The 20438-nt window shown below is 40.4% G+C and overlaps 1 protein-coding gene across 11 annotated transcripts in view; it reads right to left on the reverse strand.

The window, feature by feature from the left end:
• Positions 1-477: 477 nt before the first annotated feature.
• The window catches only part of TCF12 (transcription factor 12), a 479077-nt gene continuing 459116 nt past the window's right edge, over positions 478-20438 (reverse strand). For 7 of the 11 annotated variants that reach the window (XM_014581899.2, XM_006141789.3, XM_014581893.2 and 4 more), the window contains 3 exons: positions 17007-17239; positions 6065-6218; positions 478-2836 (listed from right to left, as the gene is read on the reverse strand). In XM_014581899.2, coding sequence (XP_014437385.1) covers positions 6076-6218; positions 17007-17239 — 376 coding nt within the window. In that variant the 3' untranslated portion in view covers positions 478-2836; positions 6065-6075. Of the gene's footprint in view, positions 2837-3449; positions 4973-6064; positions 6219-17006; positions 17240-20438 lie in introns of those variants that run through there. The other 4 variants (XM_027766014.1, XM_014581901.2, XM_006141792.3 and 1 more) reach the window with 2 other exon arrangements.

The raw sequence follows: 20438 nt of genomic DNA on the forward strand, positions 1-20438 counted from the left end.
AAAAACCTCTCAAACAAACAAAACCCCCAAAATACAACAACAAAAAAACTAGTAAATAATGCCATTCCCTAACTATATCATAGGTTTGTGTGTGACGCGACATGAACCGTGTGGAAGTGCTTTGCAGAATGTTAATAAGCTTTGAGTCATTTTCCATCTTCCTCATTTTTCTCTAGATTTGCAGGTGAGTAGATCTCCTTACCTACTAGTTGCTCTTTGGTCAACCTTTGGGCAAAGGCTGAAAGGCCACTATCAGCAGAGGGGGCAAGGAGACACAGGCACGACCTGGAGAAGCTGTCTATCGGCTGGGTTACTGACTCAGCACGACAAACCTGCTTCTGTCCTAAAGGGTGTTCCAGACAGTGGAGATAACTACGAGAGGCAGTACGAGCACTTCAGGGGGAACAAGATGGAAGAAAGAACACAAAATATACTCTGTGAGAAGGAGGAACGTAAAAAACTCACTAGTTTACTATGTTAAAAAAAAGATGGCACATTTATTGCTACATAAATGTTATATACATATTGTGTTTTCTGTTACAGTGACAGAAAAAATTTTGAACTTCTTGCTGCTGGTTGAAAAGGTTTATCAATAATACCTTGAATTTGACACAGGATACAAATCTGCAATAAACCAACAATGGAAACTGAAGAACAAGATGAGAAGCAATTCATCTCGGACAATTAGCTCTTACAATACTCCATAGGTACTACACGGTATGCTAGAATCCTACTATGGTCTTAAAATGCTATTGTAAATTTCTGATATTAATGAACAGGTTATGGTAAATAACCCTACATTTTTACTACCTAATATAATAAAATAAAGTAAGAAACTTTTTACTGAAAACTTTTCGATTTCAAAAATCTAGAAAGAGTAATATTTAGAATTCAAGAAATTTTCTTACAAGATTATTGTATAAAAGACTAGCTACAGTGAAAAATAAGCCAAATGTTTTTTTCTTTCTATTTTATGAAGGAAAGCTTCTGGGCATACTGCAAAGTCTAATATAGCGAAAAAGACAACAAGCTCCGAAGAAAAAAGGCCAGGCAGTGGCATGTTCACTCACACATCATAAGCAACAACTTCTGTTTAGCTGATTAACACTGAAATGAAGAACAAGGCCACAGATAGAGTCTGATGTAATTGGAGAATATATGCAAATTAAAGTAACCAAAAAGTCCACTATGTTCACCAATGAAGGATTTGCTAGGAATTATCCTGATTGGAGGATCTGAAGTTCTGTCTTAATAACTGTTTCTGTTCTTTCCAACTAACAAAAATCTGTAAGTTACAGAGTGATTTGGGTCCTTTCTTCTGTGTGCTGATTGCCATTGTTGATACTGGCTACAAGGAATTATTAAGCCAAGACAACCTTGTTTACCATGTTTTTCTCTCCCAGGGTTGTTGTGGTGGAAGACAGATTTTCATGGAAGTTCAAAGTGATTATTATGTCTTAAAGAACAACTCCTAAGGATTAGAGACAGGGGCGCCTTAATGCTCAGTATTAAGATGGACCGACAAGTACTAGTTTAATGCTAATCTGGCTCATCTTCTCGGGACAGGGGCAGATGGTTTGCAGTCGATTAAATCGCCACTGAATTCCTCCCTACCGACCAGCCATCCAAATGACAGAGAAACAAAGGCTAGGCTAGGAAACACAGGTGACCATTGTTCTCGTATTCCATCAGGTAATGAGCCTCAGAGTGGTGTGTTCATTCATCATACTACCTGCCTTGGTGACTACTGGGTTTTAGGTTCACCATACTCACAGCCTGAAAAATCTTGGTATTTTTAATGTACTTTGTGCTTACTTACAGCTAACACTTGACAAGTACTATGTGTAGTACTTACTGCTTGGAAAACAAAGCAATTTCTAAAAAGTAGGCTCTTCCCTTGTAGTTTACACTTCTTGCTATTACAAGCTTTACTATGAAACCTAGAAGCTTGAAAAGTCTTGGTTATTATTAGAAATAAAGCAGTATTTATTTGGGGGAAAATCTAGGGGACAAAAGTTCCCCTTTTACAATCTTAGCTAGGCTGTGGTCACAGATGGTCTCTGCTTAGCACTGTTAGGTACGTGTGCAAAGCACACAGGGCTGCATGGAGGGTTCTGGACTGTGACCATAAACTATTCGGATTCAGAGATCAAATATAACATCCACAAGAAGAAAATAAAAATGAATGAAAAAAAATGAGAGCAAGAGAAATGCTATACCAAGTAATATTTTCCTATTTCATGGAAAACACTATTCATATGGCAAAAGGATAGGAGAGGGCGACAAAAGACTTTTCCCTTCCTTTTTAAGACACTAATAGGTATGCCGGGAATGCTAAGGGCCAATGGTTGCCACTGCTTTGTTCTCTGCACGTGAACAGCTTTAACGAACGCACGAACGCTGGCATCAGCTGAGTGTAATCAGCTTTCCACATGAACTTTTTCCCTTTATATGTAGACCTTACAGTTCCATAACAATAAATAAAATTTGTAGTTACAATGCATTTGTCAATTCAGTTTAGGCACAAGGCAACTTCCACGGTGAGTGGAGAGATCAAGACAGTCTCTGATTGTGCAGAAGCGGCACGCGGCTTGCAGGGGTGGTACGCTGCAACCACCTTGCGGGCTGCCGTTCTGGCTGATGAGCGTCCTATCTTCACTTCTGATGGAAGTGTTGACCAGTTGCTTTGATCATAGGATTACATTTGAATTTCTTGCTTCAAGTGTTTTGTTTTCTCTTCTCCCTCCTGACAGGTTTGTGTCTTCAGATAATCTGAGTTGTCCAAGTCCTTATGAGGAGAGGCCACCTTCTATCTAGCCTACTGGTAACTCTGGAACTGTGGCAGGGAGAGAATGATACCAGTGAGTGCGTAAGTGTTAAAAATACACAGTATTCCCCCCAAATAAAACAAGTTATTTCTCATTTTTACCTAGGTCTGCACTAAATGAGTAGCCTGCTAAGTCTTATGAATGAACTTCTTCCTTTTAAGGTACAACTGAGTGTTTTTCATTTTTCTCCCTGGGTTTTTGCCATAGGATATGTACACTCACCGCAGAGAGGCAGACAGTGGGAGGGAAAGTGAGAAATCATCCTCTGGTGTGGATTCAATCCCTTCTCCTCTATTCTCGTCATGGGATTGTTTTTTTTTTTGGGGGGGGCAGAGGTTTTTGCTATAGGGTGCATGCGCTTGCCAGACAGACAGAGAGACAGAAAGTGAGAAATCACCCCCCAGGGGGATGGCCACGCTGCAATCCCTTCTCCTCCATTCTCCTCTTGGGATCTTAGGCACGTGCCTATTGTGAGTTTAAGCCGCCGGGTCCAGGACTTGAACCGTGGTCAGCTACGTGGGAGTCCAGCGACATAGCCATTATGCTAACTGCTGGTCCCTCGTCATGGGATTTTGAGCACGCATACACATGTACCTGGCTTGACTTTCAAGCTACCAGGTCTGGGACTTGAACTGTGGCTGACAATGTGGGAGTCTGATGCCTTAACCATCACTTGATGTGTGTGCTATGACTTTATAGAATCATGAACTATAGGAGTCTATGACAGCTGTGGCAATTATGTATACCTTATCTTTAGTGGCACTCAAGATTGGCAGAACCTGAGCTCCAAGGGTCTGGTCTCCCTGCCACCCCTCAGCTGTGAGGCCACATTCAAACACTCATTTCTTACTGTTCCCAGCCTACCATGCTGTGGTAACAGTTTATACCTTTTCTAAACTGAAGTTTCTGAAGTCGGGAACTGTCTTGTATTCATTTTTATACTGATCTCAACTTTGGTCCATAGTAGGTCAATGAAAGTTTGATCTCATGGAACATATTCGATACCCATTTCTGTTCCCAATATTATATATATGTATAATAGCAATTCTGATATTGTGCATTTTAACCATTTTTAATGGAAACCACTTTAGAAGAATCATACCTTATCAAACAATAGTCACGGTACTGTTTAGTAGTAGAGTGATGCTCTTAGGGATGGAAACCTGAGATACTCAGAGCTACTTGGTCTTAACTACACGTGGCAGATTCTTACCCTGCGAGTCGGTCACTTGGCGCTCATTTCCTGGCCATTTTGATTCTAGTGGCAGTTTGCCTGCTGCCCAGTCTCGTTACCCAGTTCTATAAAGCACTGAAGGTTTATCAGGGGAAACCAGGAAACTGCCTTTATGAAATTAGCAACCTCAAGACACATCCTAAGATGAAAAGACTAGCCTAAAGAATCTATGGAACAAAGGTCCTTCTCTGCATGTCTTGTGATCTTGAAGACTTCTGAACTTTTTAAAAAGATGTTTTGATTCTTTTTGATAAATGTAGGCGTATGCTGACTTTAATTTAGCCTAGATGGGATAATTTCTACATTAAAGAGAGACCTAAGAGTAAGAGAGTTGTGAAAGAGTATGATAGAGGAGTAAAAGTGAGAGGGGAAGGGGTGAGCAGAAGAAAGACGTGAGGCAGAGGAACACAGCTGGAGGAGGAGCGAGCAAGGGACTGGGAAGGAAGAACTAGGTACAACAAATGAGAATGACAAGAAAAGAGGTCAGTGTGACAGTCCCATGGTGAGCGCTCTTCTACAGGTCCTGGAGGTTACCTGTGACCTGAGCAGAAGAAGGTACTTTTCATCACTCTTTTCTGAAATGATCTTTTAATTTAGAAAGTCACTTCCGCATTGAAAACCTGTGGCACGTTTTTATTTTAAAACTTAGAAGTTTATTTTTCATGGTATTCTAGATTTTCCACAAGATATGAAACAATGGCTTCAGTTTCAGAAGATCTGCAAATGAACCAGCTTTTGCCTAACGTCTCTTCTGCACGCATGAGGTTAGATTGCTGGGTATTTTTTGTGGGGCAGGTCTTTTGGTGTTTTTGCCAGTGTGTTGTAACAATTATAAGTGACTTAAATAATGATATTATCTCTTCCTCTTTCTTTCTCCAAGTGAAATCTTCAGTTGTGGTCTAGTGTGATTCTGGGAAGAATATATGTAGTGATGGTAAGAATCAAGTCCTTAGGAAAGGTGAGGATTGATTAATGCTTGTAGTTTACAAAACGGTCTATCAAATTTCAGACTTCTAACTCAGAATGAGATAGCCACACAGCTGACAAAACGAGACTGCACTTGCTATTTTTCTTTGCTCCACGCCTCTTAACCATCAGCTTTTATGTACTACTTTTAATCTATTGATGGAACTGGAACCAGAACTACACACTGTGAAGACAGATTATAGAAATGAGGGTCCCAGTCCTAGTCCTCACCTACGCTGCTAGCTAAAATGCTACTGCTTCTGATATTTAATTAGCCTATTAACTTCAAATATCTAACATTAACTTGACAACTTACACATTATGTGAGTGTATATATTAGGATAAAAATGGATGATCTAAATTAGCTACTACCACTTAGGCAGCAACCTTACACTACTTTGTCACTTTGCCAAACAAGAATGACAAGGATGTAAATGGTGGTTAGTCCAAGAATAGGAAGACGGAATCTTTCAACAAGTAAAATTCTGCCAACGAGGGGCATTCTGTCTCCATCAGATTTAACACCTTTACTCATTAGTAGATTCTAGAGAGTGTTAACTGATGTGCTTCTAAGGGGAGGGGTGACACGCTGCACGCCGTAATCCTGTATTATGGAACCAAACGAAGGCAAGCAATAATTCTCTTATGTATGAGGCTTCAGGACAAAGAAGACCTAGAAGGTGAGCGGAAAACCGGCTGATGACACAATTACGCATATCTGAATCGAGGGATGAGGTCTGTGACTGGTAGCAAAGTACTTGATGGATGAGTCACTGTGCTATTTTTTTCTTGGATCAGAACGATATCATGTGAGAGACTAATGCACTTCGAAGAGAACAGTAATTTGTTATAGAATGACACTGGCTCTCTCAAGTCTGACTAGACACATAGAGGCAAACTGCTTTATTCAAAACTACATGTGAACTTTACAATGACCAGTCCCCTGACCCCCTGAGATTCTGCTCAAAGGTTCTAACCCAATTTAAGATGAATCTTAAAGTGATTTTACTCACTTTCTTCTCAAAACCATACTTACCTGGCTGATGTTTACATATGACCCATAGGGTTGGTAGTTTCACTAAGCCCAGGATGGGTTCCCGGCAGTGTGGTTGGCGGCTCTGCCGATACGGCAGAAACTTTTTCTTCTTCCCTTCTCTTAAGGCAGGCTGCTTTGGGGTTCAGATTCCTCTCTAAAATGGGGAAAAGAACTTTTATCATTATAGTTCTAAGTTATGAATCAAGCACTGTTAGGTTTTAAGCTGAACAACCTCTGCTTACTTTTCTCTCCATGGGAATTACTGGTACCTGTGCAATTCCATTCCCATACTAACTACCGGCACCCAGAGGCAACACAATGTGCTCACATAAAACCTTGGCATTAAGTGAGCTCCCAGACTCACACCTCACAGTGATCATTTTTTTCATTTCTACTTATGATTTAAGCCTTCTCAGGTTTGTTTGGATCTAAATTACGAGCTGCTCTTCAGACACTGTGGCGATTGCTTTTATTAGTCTACCAAGTCTCCGCAGTGCCCTACTGAAACGTGATACACGGAAGAGATATGAACGCTGACATTCCCTACATACCTGGAGAGGGGTATCTGTGCTCTCCCTGGAATTTCACCAGTCGATAAAATAGGAGGTAACCTCAGCTGTTTCTCTATAGTAAATATGCCATCTCGATGGAGAGGGCTAGCTTGTGGGTGTCTCGCTTTTTGACCTTGATACATGTGTACAGCAAGGTGACTGAGTGGTTCTCTTGCTGGAAATGTGATTGAAGAAGGTGGTAAAAACTTTCGCTACTGCTTCTTATGCAAGACAGCAAAGAAGACCTGGTGAGACTTGCAACATGGAGTACTTCCTTTTTCCTTAGGTTTTTGCCATAGTGTGCGTGTGCTCACCAGAGAGAGACAGACAGAGAGGCAGTTCAGAAGGAAAGTGGGAAATCATTCAATAGAGGATATGGCCACATCGCAATCTCTTCTCCTCCATTCTCCACTCAGGATTTCGGGCATGCACGCATACACGTGAATCTCAAATCTCCTTTGAGATTTTCAAGCCACCAGGTCTAGGACTTGAACTGTGGTCAGCCATGTGGGAATCTGCCATCTTGACCACCATGCTACCAGCTGGCCCCAACATTTTCTTCTATTTTTTTCTTCTTTTTATTTAATTTGCCAGAGGGTATGTGTGCTTGTGGGAAGGGGGAGAAAGCAAGAAAGCATCTGCCATAGGGCATGATCATGCCACGATCCCTTTTTCTACATTTCTCTCACCTTTTGAGATTCTTTTTCCTCTAGTTTTTCCTATGGCTAATAGTTGCCATTTTTTTTCATTTGTCAGTAATGATAATCCCCTATCCCTCCAAATGTTCCAGTAGATCTAGTAAATACATATCAGTGTAGTTCCCTAAAATCTCAAACACATCATGTTGACAATCTTTCTTTCCCTGGAAACCTTCCTTCTGTAACTAGCAGTCTTGTTTTCACCGGATGTGCTGCTTTCTAGGTGCAGTAGCTCTGTCATGGGATTTCTCTGTGCTGTTCTGTGTGAGAGTCTCTGTTTCCCAGACCCCATATGTGTTTTGTTTATTATGTCTTTATGTGGCTAAGGCACATGTTCCAAGTGCTTCTTCTTTTTTTTTTTTGGAGAGGTTTTTGCTATAGGGTGCATGCGCTCGCCAGACAGACAGAGAAAGACATAGAGACAGAAAGCGAGAAATCACCCCCCAGGGGGGATGGTCACGCCGCAATTCCTTCTCCTCCATTCTCCTCTCGGGATCTTGGGCATGCACGCACATGTGCCCAGCGTGAGGTTTAAGCCACTGAAACGTTGTCGACTACATGGGAGTCCAGCAACACAGCCATTACGCTAACTGCTGGTTCCCCCAAGTGCTTCTTAAGAAAGTGTGCACGAGAGGTAAAAATTTAAAATCATTGTTTACCTAAAACATCTTTATATTATTTTCACCACTGGGTGAATTTGTTTGGCTAGGTATAGAATTCTAGGTTGAAAACTATTTTCCTCAGAATTTCCAAGGGAGGATTTTGACCACTGAAGACCTTCTGCCCAGACTTCACCCTCCTGCTCGCCAGTCTAGCCAGGAGCCTGCATTCCTCTGAATGCTCAGATTTTACTCCAAAAACTAGGAAAAAATGTATAATCCATCAGATGGCCAGAAATCACCACAGAGGTACAAGAAATATGAGAAATTTAGAAAATCTCTCTCCTCTTGTTGGAAAGAATAACTCTTCTTCCTCCACAGAGAATACAAGGGAACTCAAAGAAATGTCAGATAAAGAATTTAAAATAGGCATAGTGACAAAGCTAACAAAGAGAAGCAAGAGAATAGAGACAACAAACTCCAGAAGATGCAGGAGAAAAGAGACACCTAGTTCCAGGAGGTGAGGAAGTTCTTGCATGGTCTGAAGGAGGAGATACGGATCATAAAAGAGAATCAAATGGAATTGTTAGATATGAAGGCTGTAATACAGGAAATCAAAACTTCCACTGAAAGTATCAAAAGCAGATTAGATCATACAGAAGACTGAATCTCAGAGGTAGAAGATAGAACCTCTGACCTAGAAAACTTCACCAAAAAGACTGAGAAAATAACCCCCCAAAATGAAAATAACATACGAGTAATACTAGATATCATTAAAAGCCCAAACATTCAGATCATCACTATCCCAGAAGGTGAAGAAACTAATAAGGGTATTGATAATCTATTCCGTGAAATACTAGAAGAAAACTTTCCAAACCTAGAGAGGCATTCAAATATTCAGACCCAAGAAATGCGTAGGACCCCACATAGAATTGACCCAAGAAGATCTTCATTGAGACATATCATAGCTAGATTGACCAAAACCACAGACAGAGACAAGATAACAAAATTGGTAAGAGAGAAACGTCAAGTTACTTTCAAAGGATATCCCATAAGGTTAATGTTTGACCTCTCATCAGAAACAATGCAAACAAGGAAAGAATGGGAAAATATATATTCAAAGTGTTAAGTAAAAACAATTTCAACCAAGAATACTATACCCAGCAAGATTCTCTTTCATATGAGAAAAAAAAAAGACAAAAACATTCTCAGAAAAACAAAACCTTGAAAGAATTTACCACTAGACCAGCTCTCCAAGAAGTGCTGAAAGGAGTGCTATACTAGAAAACTAAAGTCGGACACACAGAAATAAGAGTACAAGAAACAACCAAGAGAATGGCCAGTCTAATTAACGGTAGGGACTGGTCGGAAGTTGAACGTTAACTTCCAGAGTTTAAATGGAAAGATCAGACCACAGTAACACTGCAAATTCAATAGAAGAGAGATTAAGTGAGTCTGAAAAAGTGAAATATAATTTTTTTACTTTAGACTAAAACATTGCTGATTTTCTCTGATGCTTTGATTTCCATATTTAAGGATTTTTCCCTGGCTTTAAGTTTTAAGCACATTTCTCTTAACAGTTTTTCCTTTTGATCTATTAAAACTAAAACTATTTTTGGAAATTAAAAAATGCATAAAAAAAAAGTTTTGAAGGGATGCTCCACTATCTCCTGGAGTCCAGCATGATTGTCCAGAACTCTGATGATGTTTTGACTCTTGTTCCTTTGTTATTTAAATTTTGTCTTCAGAAACTTCAGGATATTCTTTTTAATCCTGAAGCTCTTAAATTTCATGATGACGTACGTTAACTACAAGTCACTTTTTAATTATTATACTTAGCACAACATTAGACCCAACCAATCTTGTATTCTTCAGTACTTGGGATAAGTAAGTCAGTTACTGCTACTCCATTTACTTTGTATCCTACATTAATTTTTTATTGTCTCATCTGCTACTACTGTCTTAACTCTCTCATCCTCCTTGTGGGGTTACTACTCTTTTTATTTTCTTTTAAACCAAAGGGCATGTGTACTCATCAGAGAGAGACAGTGAGGGAGGGAAAGGGGAAAAAGCACCACTGATGGTCATGACACAATCCCTTCTCCATTTTTTCACCCTGTTGGGATTTTAGGCATGCACACAAACACACATCTAGTGTGTTTTTCACTCTGCCAGGGCCAGGACTCGAATGTGATTGGCCATGTGAGATCTAGCTACCTTAACCAACAGAACACTGAACTGGCTCTCCTCTTTTATTTTTATTTTTTAATAATTATTTTATTTAACTTCATTTATTATTTATTTTAATTTGACCAGAGGGGCTGAGTGAGTAAGAAAGAGAGAGGGAGGGATCTTGGGCACACACACACACGGACCTAGTGTGAGTTTAAGCCACCGAGTACAGGGCTCGAACCATGGTCAACTACATGGGAGTCCAGCAACATAGCCATTACACCAGCTGCTGGTCCCAAAAGGACTCATTTTTATATGGTTATGGAATTTCCCTAAAAATTTGTCATGATTGTATCAAAAGGCTTTTGAAAGATTAAATAAATTATATTTTCTAGTTCTTTCTTCAGAATTACGTTAGAAATTTTGGGTTGTCTGAAAGCAAGAAGAGTAAATGTGAAACCAAGAATTCAGAATTTTAATTTTGGATCTAAAAGCCTAATGCATCATTTCTGTTATTACACAAATTGTAATTATTTCTGCACCTTCGTGTATAATTTTCAAAAAAGTACATCAACACTCATCTCAAACATGAGGATTTGTACAAAACCAACCAGCAACAGTCTACTGTCAGGCAATTAAGTTCAGAAGTGATCTCCCCCATCCTCCCAAAGAGTCTCTCATCTTGTCTGGGCTGCTGACACTTCTCAATATGGAGTCTAGGTGACATTTCTGACACCTTCATCATCCACTTGCCCAAATGAAAAAGTTTCAGAAGTGTCCATAAAACCTCTTGACTTTTCCCTTTTGGGCCATTTCTCTGTTTAAGTCCACCATTATTTCTCCATTATAGTAGCCACCTAAGAGGTCTCCCTGTCTCCACTGTTGCCCCTTCCAATCCACTCCACTTCTCAGTTTTCAAAATGACAAATGTGTTATGGACTCCTTTGCACAAAATATTTCAAATAACTTCTCATTGTCTTGATGATCAATTCAAAAATGACCTTGTATTTTCTGTCATCTAAGTACTTTCACAGGCTAGCCCACGTCCTGGTGGTTAAAGGAACTGGATCCCCCGTGGTTGACCACATGGTTCACATCCTGGACCCAGAAACTTAAAAAACAAGCCAGGATGTGTGAGTGTGTATCTAAAATCCTCACCCCCCAGGGGGGATGGTCACGCCGCAATTCCTTCTCCTCCATTCTCCTCTCGGGATCTTGGGCATGCACGCACATGTGCCCAGCGTGAGTTTTAAGCCACTGAACCGTTGTCGACTACATGGGAGTCCAGCAACACAGCCATTACGCTAACTGCTGGTTCCCCCAAGTGCTTCTTAAGAAAGTGTGCACGAGAGGTAAAAATTTAAAATCATTGTTTACCTAAAACATCTTTATATTATTTTCACCACTGGGTGAATTTGTTTGGCTAGGTATAGAATTCTAGGTTGAAAACTATTTTCCTCAGAATTTCCAAGGGAGGATTTTGACCACTGAAGACCTTCTGCCCAGACTTCACCCTCCTGCTCGCCAGTCTAGCCAGGAGCCTGCATTCCTCTGAATGCTCAGATTTTACTCCAAAAACTAGGAAAAAATGTATAATCCATCAGATGGCCAGAAATCACCACAGAGGTACAAGAAATATGAGAAATTTAGAAAATCTCTCTCCTCTTGTTGGAAAGAATAACTCTTCTTCCTCCACAGAGAATACAAGGGAACTCAAAGAAATGTCAGATAAAGAATTTAAAATAGGCATAGTGACAAAGCTAACAAAGAGAAGCAAGAGAATAGAGACAACAAACTCCAGAAGATGCAGGAGAAAAGAGACACCTAGTTCCAGGAGGTGAGGAAGTTCTTGCATGGTCTGAAGGAGGAGATACGGATCATAAAAGAGAATCAAATGGAATTGTTAGATATGAAGGCTGTAATACAGGAAATCAAAACTTCCACTGAAAGTATCAAAAGCAGATTAGATCATACAGAAGACTGAATCTCAGAGGTAGAAGATAGAACCTCTGACCTAGAAAACTTCACCAAAAAGACTGAGAAAATAACCCCCCAAAATGAAAATAACATACGAGTAATACTAGATATCATTAAAAGCCCAAACATTCAGATCATCACTATCCCAGAAGGTGAAGAAACTAATAAGGGTATTGATAATCTATTCCGTGAAATACTAGAAGAAAACTTGCCAAACCTAGAGAGGCATTCAAATATTCAGACCCAAGAAATGCGTAGGACCCCACATAGAATTGACCCAAGAAGATCTTCATTGAGACATATCATAGCTAGATTGACCAAAACCACAGACAGAGACAAGATAACAAAATTGGTAAGAGAGAAACGTCAAGTTACTTTCAAAGGATATCCCATAAGGTTAATGTTTGACCTCTCATCAGAAACAATGCAAACAAGGAAAGAATGGGAAAATATATATTCAAAGTGTTAAGTAAAAACAATTTCAACCAAGAATACTATACCCAGCAAGATTCTCTTTCATATGAGAAAAAAAAAGACAAAAACATTCTCAGAAAAACAAAACCTTGAAAGAATTTACCACTAGACCAGCTCTCCAAGAAGTGCTGAAAGGAGTGCTATACTAGAAAACTAAAGTCGGACACACAGAAATAAGAGTACAAGAAACAACCAAGAGAATGGCCAGTCTAATTAACGGTAGGGACTGGTCGGAAGTTGAACGTTAACTTCCAGAGTTTAAATGGAAAGATCAGACCACAGTAACACTGCAAATTCAATAGAAGAGAGATTAAGTGAGTCTGAAAAAGTGAAATATAATTTTTTTACTTTAGACTAAAACATTGCTGATTTTCTCTGATGCTTTGATTTCCATATTTAAGGATTTTTCCCTGGCTTTAAGTTTTAAGCACATTTCTCTTAACAGTTTTTCCTTTTGATCTATTAAAACTAAAACTATTTTTGGAAATTAAAAAATGCATAAAAAAAAAGTTTTGAAGGGATGCTCCACTATCTCCTGGAGTCCAGCATGATTGTCCAGAACTCTGATGATGTTTTGACTCTTGTTCCTTTGTTATTTAAATTTTGTCTTCAGAAACTTCAGGATATTCTTTTTAATCCTGAAGCTCTTAAATTTCATGATGACGTACGTTAACTACAAGTCACTTTTTAATTATTATACTTAGCACAACATTAGACCCAACCAATCTTGTATTCTTCAGTACTTGGGATAAGTAAGTCAGTTACTGCTACTCCATTTACTTTGTATCCTACATTAATTTTTTATTGTCTCATCTGCTACTACTGTCTTAACTCTCTCATCCTCCTTGTGGGGTTACTACTCTTTTTATTTTCTTTTAAACCAAAGGGCATGTGTACTCATCAGAGAGAGACAGTGAGGGAGGGAAAGGGGAAAAAGCACCACTGATGGTCATGACACAATCCCTTCTCCATTTTTTCACCCTGTTGGGATTTTAGGCATGCACACAAACACACATCTAGTGTGTTTTTCACTCTGCCAGGGCCAGGACTCGAATGTGATTGGCCATGTGAGATCTAGCTACCTTAACCAACAGAACACTGAACTGGCTCTCCTCTTTTATTTTTATTTTTTAATAATTATTTTATTTAACTTCATTTATTATTTATTTTAATTTGACCAGAGGGGCTGAGTGAGTAAGAAAGAGAGAGGGAGGGATCTTGGGCACACACACACACGGACCTAGTGTGAGTTTAAGCCACCGAGTACAGGGCTCGAACCATGGTCAACTACATGGGAGTCCAGCAACATAGCCATTACACCAGCTGCTGGTCCTGAATTAATGACTTTAAAAAAAAAAAATGGGAACCAGCAGTTAGAGTAATGGCTATGTCGCTGGACTCCCGGGGGGTGATTTCTCGCTTTCTGTCTCTATGTCTCTCTCTGTCTGTCTGGCGAGCGCACGCGCCCTACAGTGAAAATCTCTCCCCCCAAAAAACCAAACAAACAAACAAAAAAAAACCCAAGTATTTCTCAGGACCAGCAGTTAGGATAATGGCTATCTATGTCACTGGACTCCCACGCAGTTGACCGTGGTTCGCATCCCGGACCCAGTGGCTTAAAACTCATGCCAGGAACGGGTGCGTGTGTGCCCAAGATCCCGAGAGGAGAATGGAGGAGAAGGGATTGCAGCATGGCCATCCCCCTTGGGGGGTGATGTCTCGCTTTCTGTCTCTCTGTCTCTCTCTATCTGTCTGGCGAGCGCACGCGCCCTACAGTGAAAATCTCTCCCCCCAAAAAAACCAAACAAACAAACAAAAAAAAACCCAAAAAAACAGGGATTTCTCATTTTGATGGTTCAATCTGAGAGTAGATATCTCTTTTGTAATAAAAAAAAGTTTGAGGCTCAGCCATGATGGTGCAAGTAGTAGGGCCACATGGTAGGCCTGGGTGCAGACTGTGACAGCTCAAACAGGCCAGATACAGCAGAGTGTGCCTGTAATCCTAGTTAACTGGGAAGCTGGGGCAGAGGTCTGCAACAGTGAGACCCTGTCAAAAATACTTATCTCTTGGGGCTAGATGATGACACAGCAATAACACAAGGCTCTAAGAGGCTGAATCAGAGGGAAGGTTCTGGGTTCTAGTCTAGAGGTTTTCCTCAACACGCTGGGCATGTATGGGCTCATGATCAAGGAGATGCTGAAGGCTGGGGATAGTTCACGTGTCAGAACCCTGCTGTGGGTGTTGTCTCTCTTACATGCTCATGAAAGAAGTAAATCAATAAACTAAAACTAGAAAGGTACTTACCTATCTTTTTTTTCCTCTGTATGTGTGTGCTTTCTCTCTTTCTCATTGGGGAAAAAATAAGTTTTGGCACAGTTGTGGCTGCACTTGCTAGTTAATGCTGCCACGAGGCAGGCTGAGGCTCACATGGAAGGCTCAAGTTCAGTTCCTGGCTCACCCTGAGAGCCAGGGACGGTGGTACAGGAGGGAGTTCCACTTACTCGGGAGGCTGGGGCAGGACCACCAGCTCAAGGCCAGTTGGGGCAACATAGTGAGACCCTATATCTTAAAAAAAAAAAAGTTTTTTTTAAAAAACGAGTAGCTCAGTATCCTAGGTCTAATGCGGTCTGAGGGGAAAAGCTGTGTATGAAAATAGACCGTAGCACTCCAGTTAAATAGTCAGTAAGATTTTCACAGGTCAGATGAAGGCAATGGCTGTAATAATTAATAGCTAGGTGGATTCAGGATAGAAAATATCCTGGGCTAAGGAGGAGGATGAATGCACTTGGACTGCTTAAACTCAGGTGCCTGATATCATTCAGGAGAAAAACCTTTGGTAGTGACAGGAGGCATTGGTGGGCTTGAAGAACCACTGCCCCTGACACAGCTGACTGGGCAGCGATCAGTCTCTCTATGCTATCTCAGAGAAGTCTGTTACTCCTAGACAACAATTATTAGCACTGACTCTCTACAGATAGTTTTGGGGCCTTGGGAAAAGAGGGGCAAGTATTTGTTTTAGTAGGAGGTTGATTATACACACAATAATCAATTCATCATTCTTACTCAATAAATATATTAGAAGGAAGTGGATGGATGGATGAACTATAACTGTTTTCCTGACAGTTTGGTCATGTTCTCTAACTCTGGTTTCCTAAAACAGAAGATTCTTTCTGAAATCTATGCTGAGCATCCATGGTTGTAGTTTTTAAGCATCTGCCCACCCTTATTCTGTTTTGAACTATCTTCAAATACAATAAACATCCAATAAAGGGACCAGAAGATGGTGTAATGGTTATGTCACTGGACTCCCACATAGTTGTCTGTGGTTCAAGACCCAGGCACGGAGGCTTAAACCTCATGCTGGGTACATGTGAATGTGTGCCTAAGATCCTGAGAGGAGAATGAAGAAGGGACTGTATTGTGGCCATCCCCTCTGGGGGATGATTTCTCACTTTCTCTCAAAAAAAAAAAAGTGTTTTTTTCTTTTTTCCAAAAAAAAAAAAAAAAAAAAAAAAAAAAAAAAAAAATCCAGTAAATAAAAAGATGGAGCTGCTCTCAATGAAGAGCAGGATCTGTAATTGAGGACCACATCTTTGAATTCCTGCGAAAAGGCTTAGGATCAAGTATTCATAACTTTGGATAAGAAGATATATACACAAAGGCAAGCTTGAAGAACTGCTCAAGGGTAATAACAGTCCTACTGTTTGATACCCCAAAGCCTCAGAAACAGCTGGATTGGACAGAGAAGGTGCATACTCGGTAGAACAAATGAAGCTTCAAAGCATCTTTAAGATTCCTTCAACCTCATGAGTAATGGAACGAGGGAGCCACCAGAATCAGGGTGGGTGAGCCTATACAAACTACACTTTTGCTCTTGGGGACACACAGGCATGTCAGTGCAAGTTAGCCCGAGAAGTAATGGCGTTGTTTTTCATGGATCAACAAAGACGCCCGAGACTGTACTGACACGGGTATAACGGACATCCACGTCTGGCAGACAGGAAGAGCGATGACGAGGCATGCTATTAACCAGAGAGGCCTGGTAGATGACCCAGGGTAAAGCAGGCAGGAAGCTGAATACGGACAAGTGGGGAAACAGGAAGGAACGGGGAGGACAGCGGGTCTAGGTAGGTAAGCTGACAGTGTGAGATGAAAGTCAGCAAGAGCGATGGGGCACAAAGCGCTGAGGCTGAGCAGCAGGCAGGGGCTGTCCCTCTCTGCACTGTCCCACAGGATTATTCCCTGTTGGTCTGTGGGAAGCACTGAGCCTACAGATGTTGACCAGTATGGTGAGACAGGGCTGAGAACCAGGGCTGAGAACCACAGGGGAAACCGGAGCCTGAGGATACAGTGGCAGAAGTACTGAGGGAACTTAAAACAGCCTGCCCAAGCAGAAGAGTAAGTGGAAACAGAAATGTCGGCCCCTCTGAGGCAGAACAGCCAGCCATGTCCCTCTGCCGAACTACTTACCTCGGACTTGCTGTTCTAGACTAAGGATGACTGCCACGGCCTGATGAAGAATAAGGAGTTTCGTTTGGGGTTTTTCACTCTTCAAATGAAGCTGACACATTCGGCCCAGCTCCTTGAACGCCTCATTAATATCCCGTACGCGAAGGCGTTCTCTGGCATTGTTAGCCATCCGCCTCTCCTTCTCCCTTTCTATCTTCTGTTCGGGGTTCAAATCCTCATCTTCGTTAGTACTGCTGGAAAACACCAAAGTAACAAGAAGACCTGTTAGGTTCCCTATAACACAAAATAAGCTGATTATGCCAAGTTATCAAGTAGAAAAAAAAACGCCTATAAATCTTAACCAACAGCAGTAATAGCTGCATCTATGATTATGTATTTCTTTACAGTCTTTCTTCAATACACATACTGTCAAAGAGTTGAAATTAGGAGACATACATTTCTAATGCACCTTCCATTGCACATTATAACATAAACTGTCCCACACCAGGAAACTCTTCGTACACACAGTACAGTGACTACACAGTAGTCTAGTGCTTCCCTAAGAAAATGTGATGCACAGGTCAGCTGCATCAGCTTTATGGAGAGCTTGTTTAAAACAAAGAATCTCAGGTTCTACCCCAAACCTACTAAATCAGAAGCTGCAGTTTAACAAGATACCCAGCTGATTTGTATCAGCACAGTAAGTGTGAAAGCACTGACCGTGCACACTCGTGTGCCAAAATCTGTTCTTAAATATGTCCTGGCAGTGACCTGGTGAGAAGGAAGAAGAAAAGCTTGAGACAGACTGAGAGAAGTATCTCCTACAATGGCTTTGTTGTTCTCTAGAGAAATAGCATCGTCACTGGTGATAGATATGAAACGTGAGAGAATTGGAATGACGTTTTTGAAGGATAAATTGGCAAAATGAATCCAAAGCCTTAAAATGTTCATTACCTCTTGATCAGCAATTCCAACTTTAGAAATTCATCCTAAGGATATAATTAGAGATGTATATGGAAATGAATGTAAAGGAAGTTGATCACGGAATTATTTACATGAGCAACATACTGGAATCCAGTAAATGGAGATGGGTTAAATAAATCAAAGCACATCCAGACAGCGTCTTACAATGTCCCCTTGAAAAATCAAGCTGCAGATTACGCAAAGTACAAGACGGAAAATGAAAATATGAAACTTAACCAACAGCAGTAATAGCTGCACTTTGGATTATGTGGTCGTTAAGGTACTGGACATTCCTATGTGGCCAATTTTGGTTCAAGTCCCTGACCTGGTAGCTTGATTTCTCACTTTCTCTCTCTCTCTCTCTCACACTGTCTCTCTCTGGTCAAATTAAAATAAATGAATGAATACATAAAATTAAAATAAACAATTCTTCAAAAAATATATTGTCATAGAGTTGAAATTAGAAGATATACGTTTCTAATGCACTTTTCATTGGACATTATAACATAAAGACTGTCCCACACCAGGAAACTCTTCATAAACACAGTACAATGACTACAGAATATCCTATCAGTTCACTACAGGAAATGTGATCTACAAATCAGCTGCACCAGCTTTATGGGGAGCTTGTTAAAAAAACAGAATCTTGGGGCCAGCATGTGGCGTGGTGGTTAAGGGCATGGGACTTTGACATGGCCAACTGTGGTTCAAGTCCCGGACCTGGTGGCTTGCTTTCTCACTTTCTCTCTCTTTCTCTTTCACATCTGTCCCTCTCTGCTCAAATTAAATCGTGTTAAATAAAATAATAATTTTTTTTTAGGGGGGAGGTTTTTGCTCTAGGGCGTGTGTGCTTACCAGAAAGACAGAGAGAGAGAGATGGAAAGTGAGAAATCACCCCCCTCCCAGGGGGAATGGCCACACTGCAATCCCTTCTTCTCCATTCTCCTGTAGGGATCCTGGGCATGCACATACACGTGCCTGGTGTGAGGTTAAGCCACCTGGTCTGGGACTCAAACCACCACAGTCGACTATATGGGAGTCCAGCAATATAGCCATTACACCAACTGCTGGTCCCTTAAATAAAATAATTCTTAAAAAAACCCCAAAAAACAAAGATGAAACTATCAAGAAAGTAGATACATGGTTACCAAGAGCCAGGGGCTAGGGAAAGGAAACTGACTACAAAAGATTAGGAAACTTCTTGAGGTAGTAAAAAAAGTATTCTATGTTATGAATATGGTGATAGATGTATGACTTCTATTTGTCAAAAGGACAAAATATGTGTGTATGCACATGAACGCACACACACGAATATATTTATCAGAGAACAAAAACAATACACTTAAAGGGCCAAGGGTGGCATGGTGGTTAAGGCGCTGGACTCCCACATGGCTGACCATGGTTTGAGTCCTAGACCCGGAGGCTTGAGAATCATACCAGGTATGTGTGAGTACATGCCCAAAGTCTCACGAGAAGAACAGAGAAGGCACTGTGGCATGGCCATCCCTTTAGGGGGTGATTTCTAACTTTCCTTTTCATACTCTCCCCCTGGGAAGCACATGTGTCTTATGGCAAAAACATAAACAAAAAAATATACACTTAAAATTGGTGATTATTATGACTTAAACTTCAATAAACTTGGCCCCAAACAAAAATAAACAAACAAAAAATCACATTGCAGAAAATACTCAGGGACAGTGAAAAATGTTAAAAACACATTGTTGAGTGAAAAATATTCAGATGATAAAAACGATATTATATCCAGTTTAATTCAACTTAAAATGTAATTGTAGAAAAAGATATTCCTTAAAATGTGAACAGTGGTTAATTCTGGGTAGTAGAGTTTCTTGTGACTTTCGTGTGTGCTGTTTTCTGTATTTTGCATATTTCTGTAATGAAAATAGATGGATAAGCAGAAATAAACATTTGAGGGAGATATTTCAGAATAACTTAGAAAGTTCTATTTATATTTCAGAAATAAACTACTAAGCAGAACTTCCTTGAACCTTAAAATAACATGTACAAAGAATGGCCATTTTTACCTCTTCTCTATTACCTTTGGTATTCTAATAAAAATAAGTGTAGATTCTTACTAATTTATAAATTCATTCTTTTGATATAGAGAATCACTGGATCTTTGATTTCAAAGGGGCCTTTAAAGATCCACAGGTGTCCGAATGTGGCTGGCCATTCATCACTCTCCAGGAGAAATTAAAATAAGCCTTCCAGGTCCTGCTACCAGAGATGATGATTTAGTGAGTTTGAGCTGGGGTTGAGGCAGTGTGTTTTTTAAAAAAATAATTTTTATTTAACTTTATTTATTTATGTCTTTTAATTTGACCTGGGGGTGGAGGGAGAGAAAGTCAGAAAGCAAGCTGCCTGGTCTGGGACTCAAACTGCGGTCAGTCATGTGGGAATCCAGTGCCCTTAACCACCATGCGAAGCCACCTGCCAGCCCGGTAGTGTAATTTTTTTTTAAATGTTCAGGGT

This window comes from Tupaia chinensis, unplaced genomic scaffold (genome assembly GCF_000334495.1).
Source record: "Tupaia chinensis unplaced genomic scaffold, TupChi_1.0 Scaffold000063_1, whole genome shotgun sequence".
NCBI classification, from domain to species: Eukaryota; Metazoa; Chordata; class Mammalia; order Scandentia; family Tupaiidae; genus Tupaia; species Tupaia belangeri.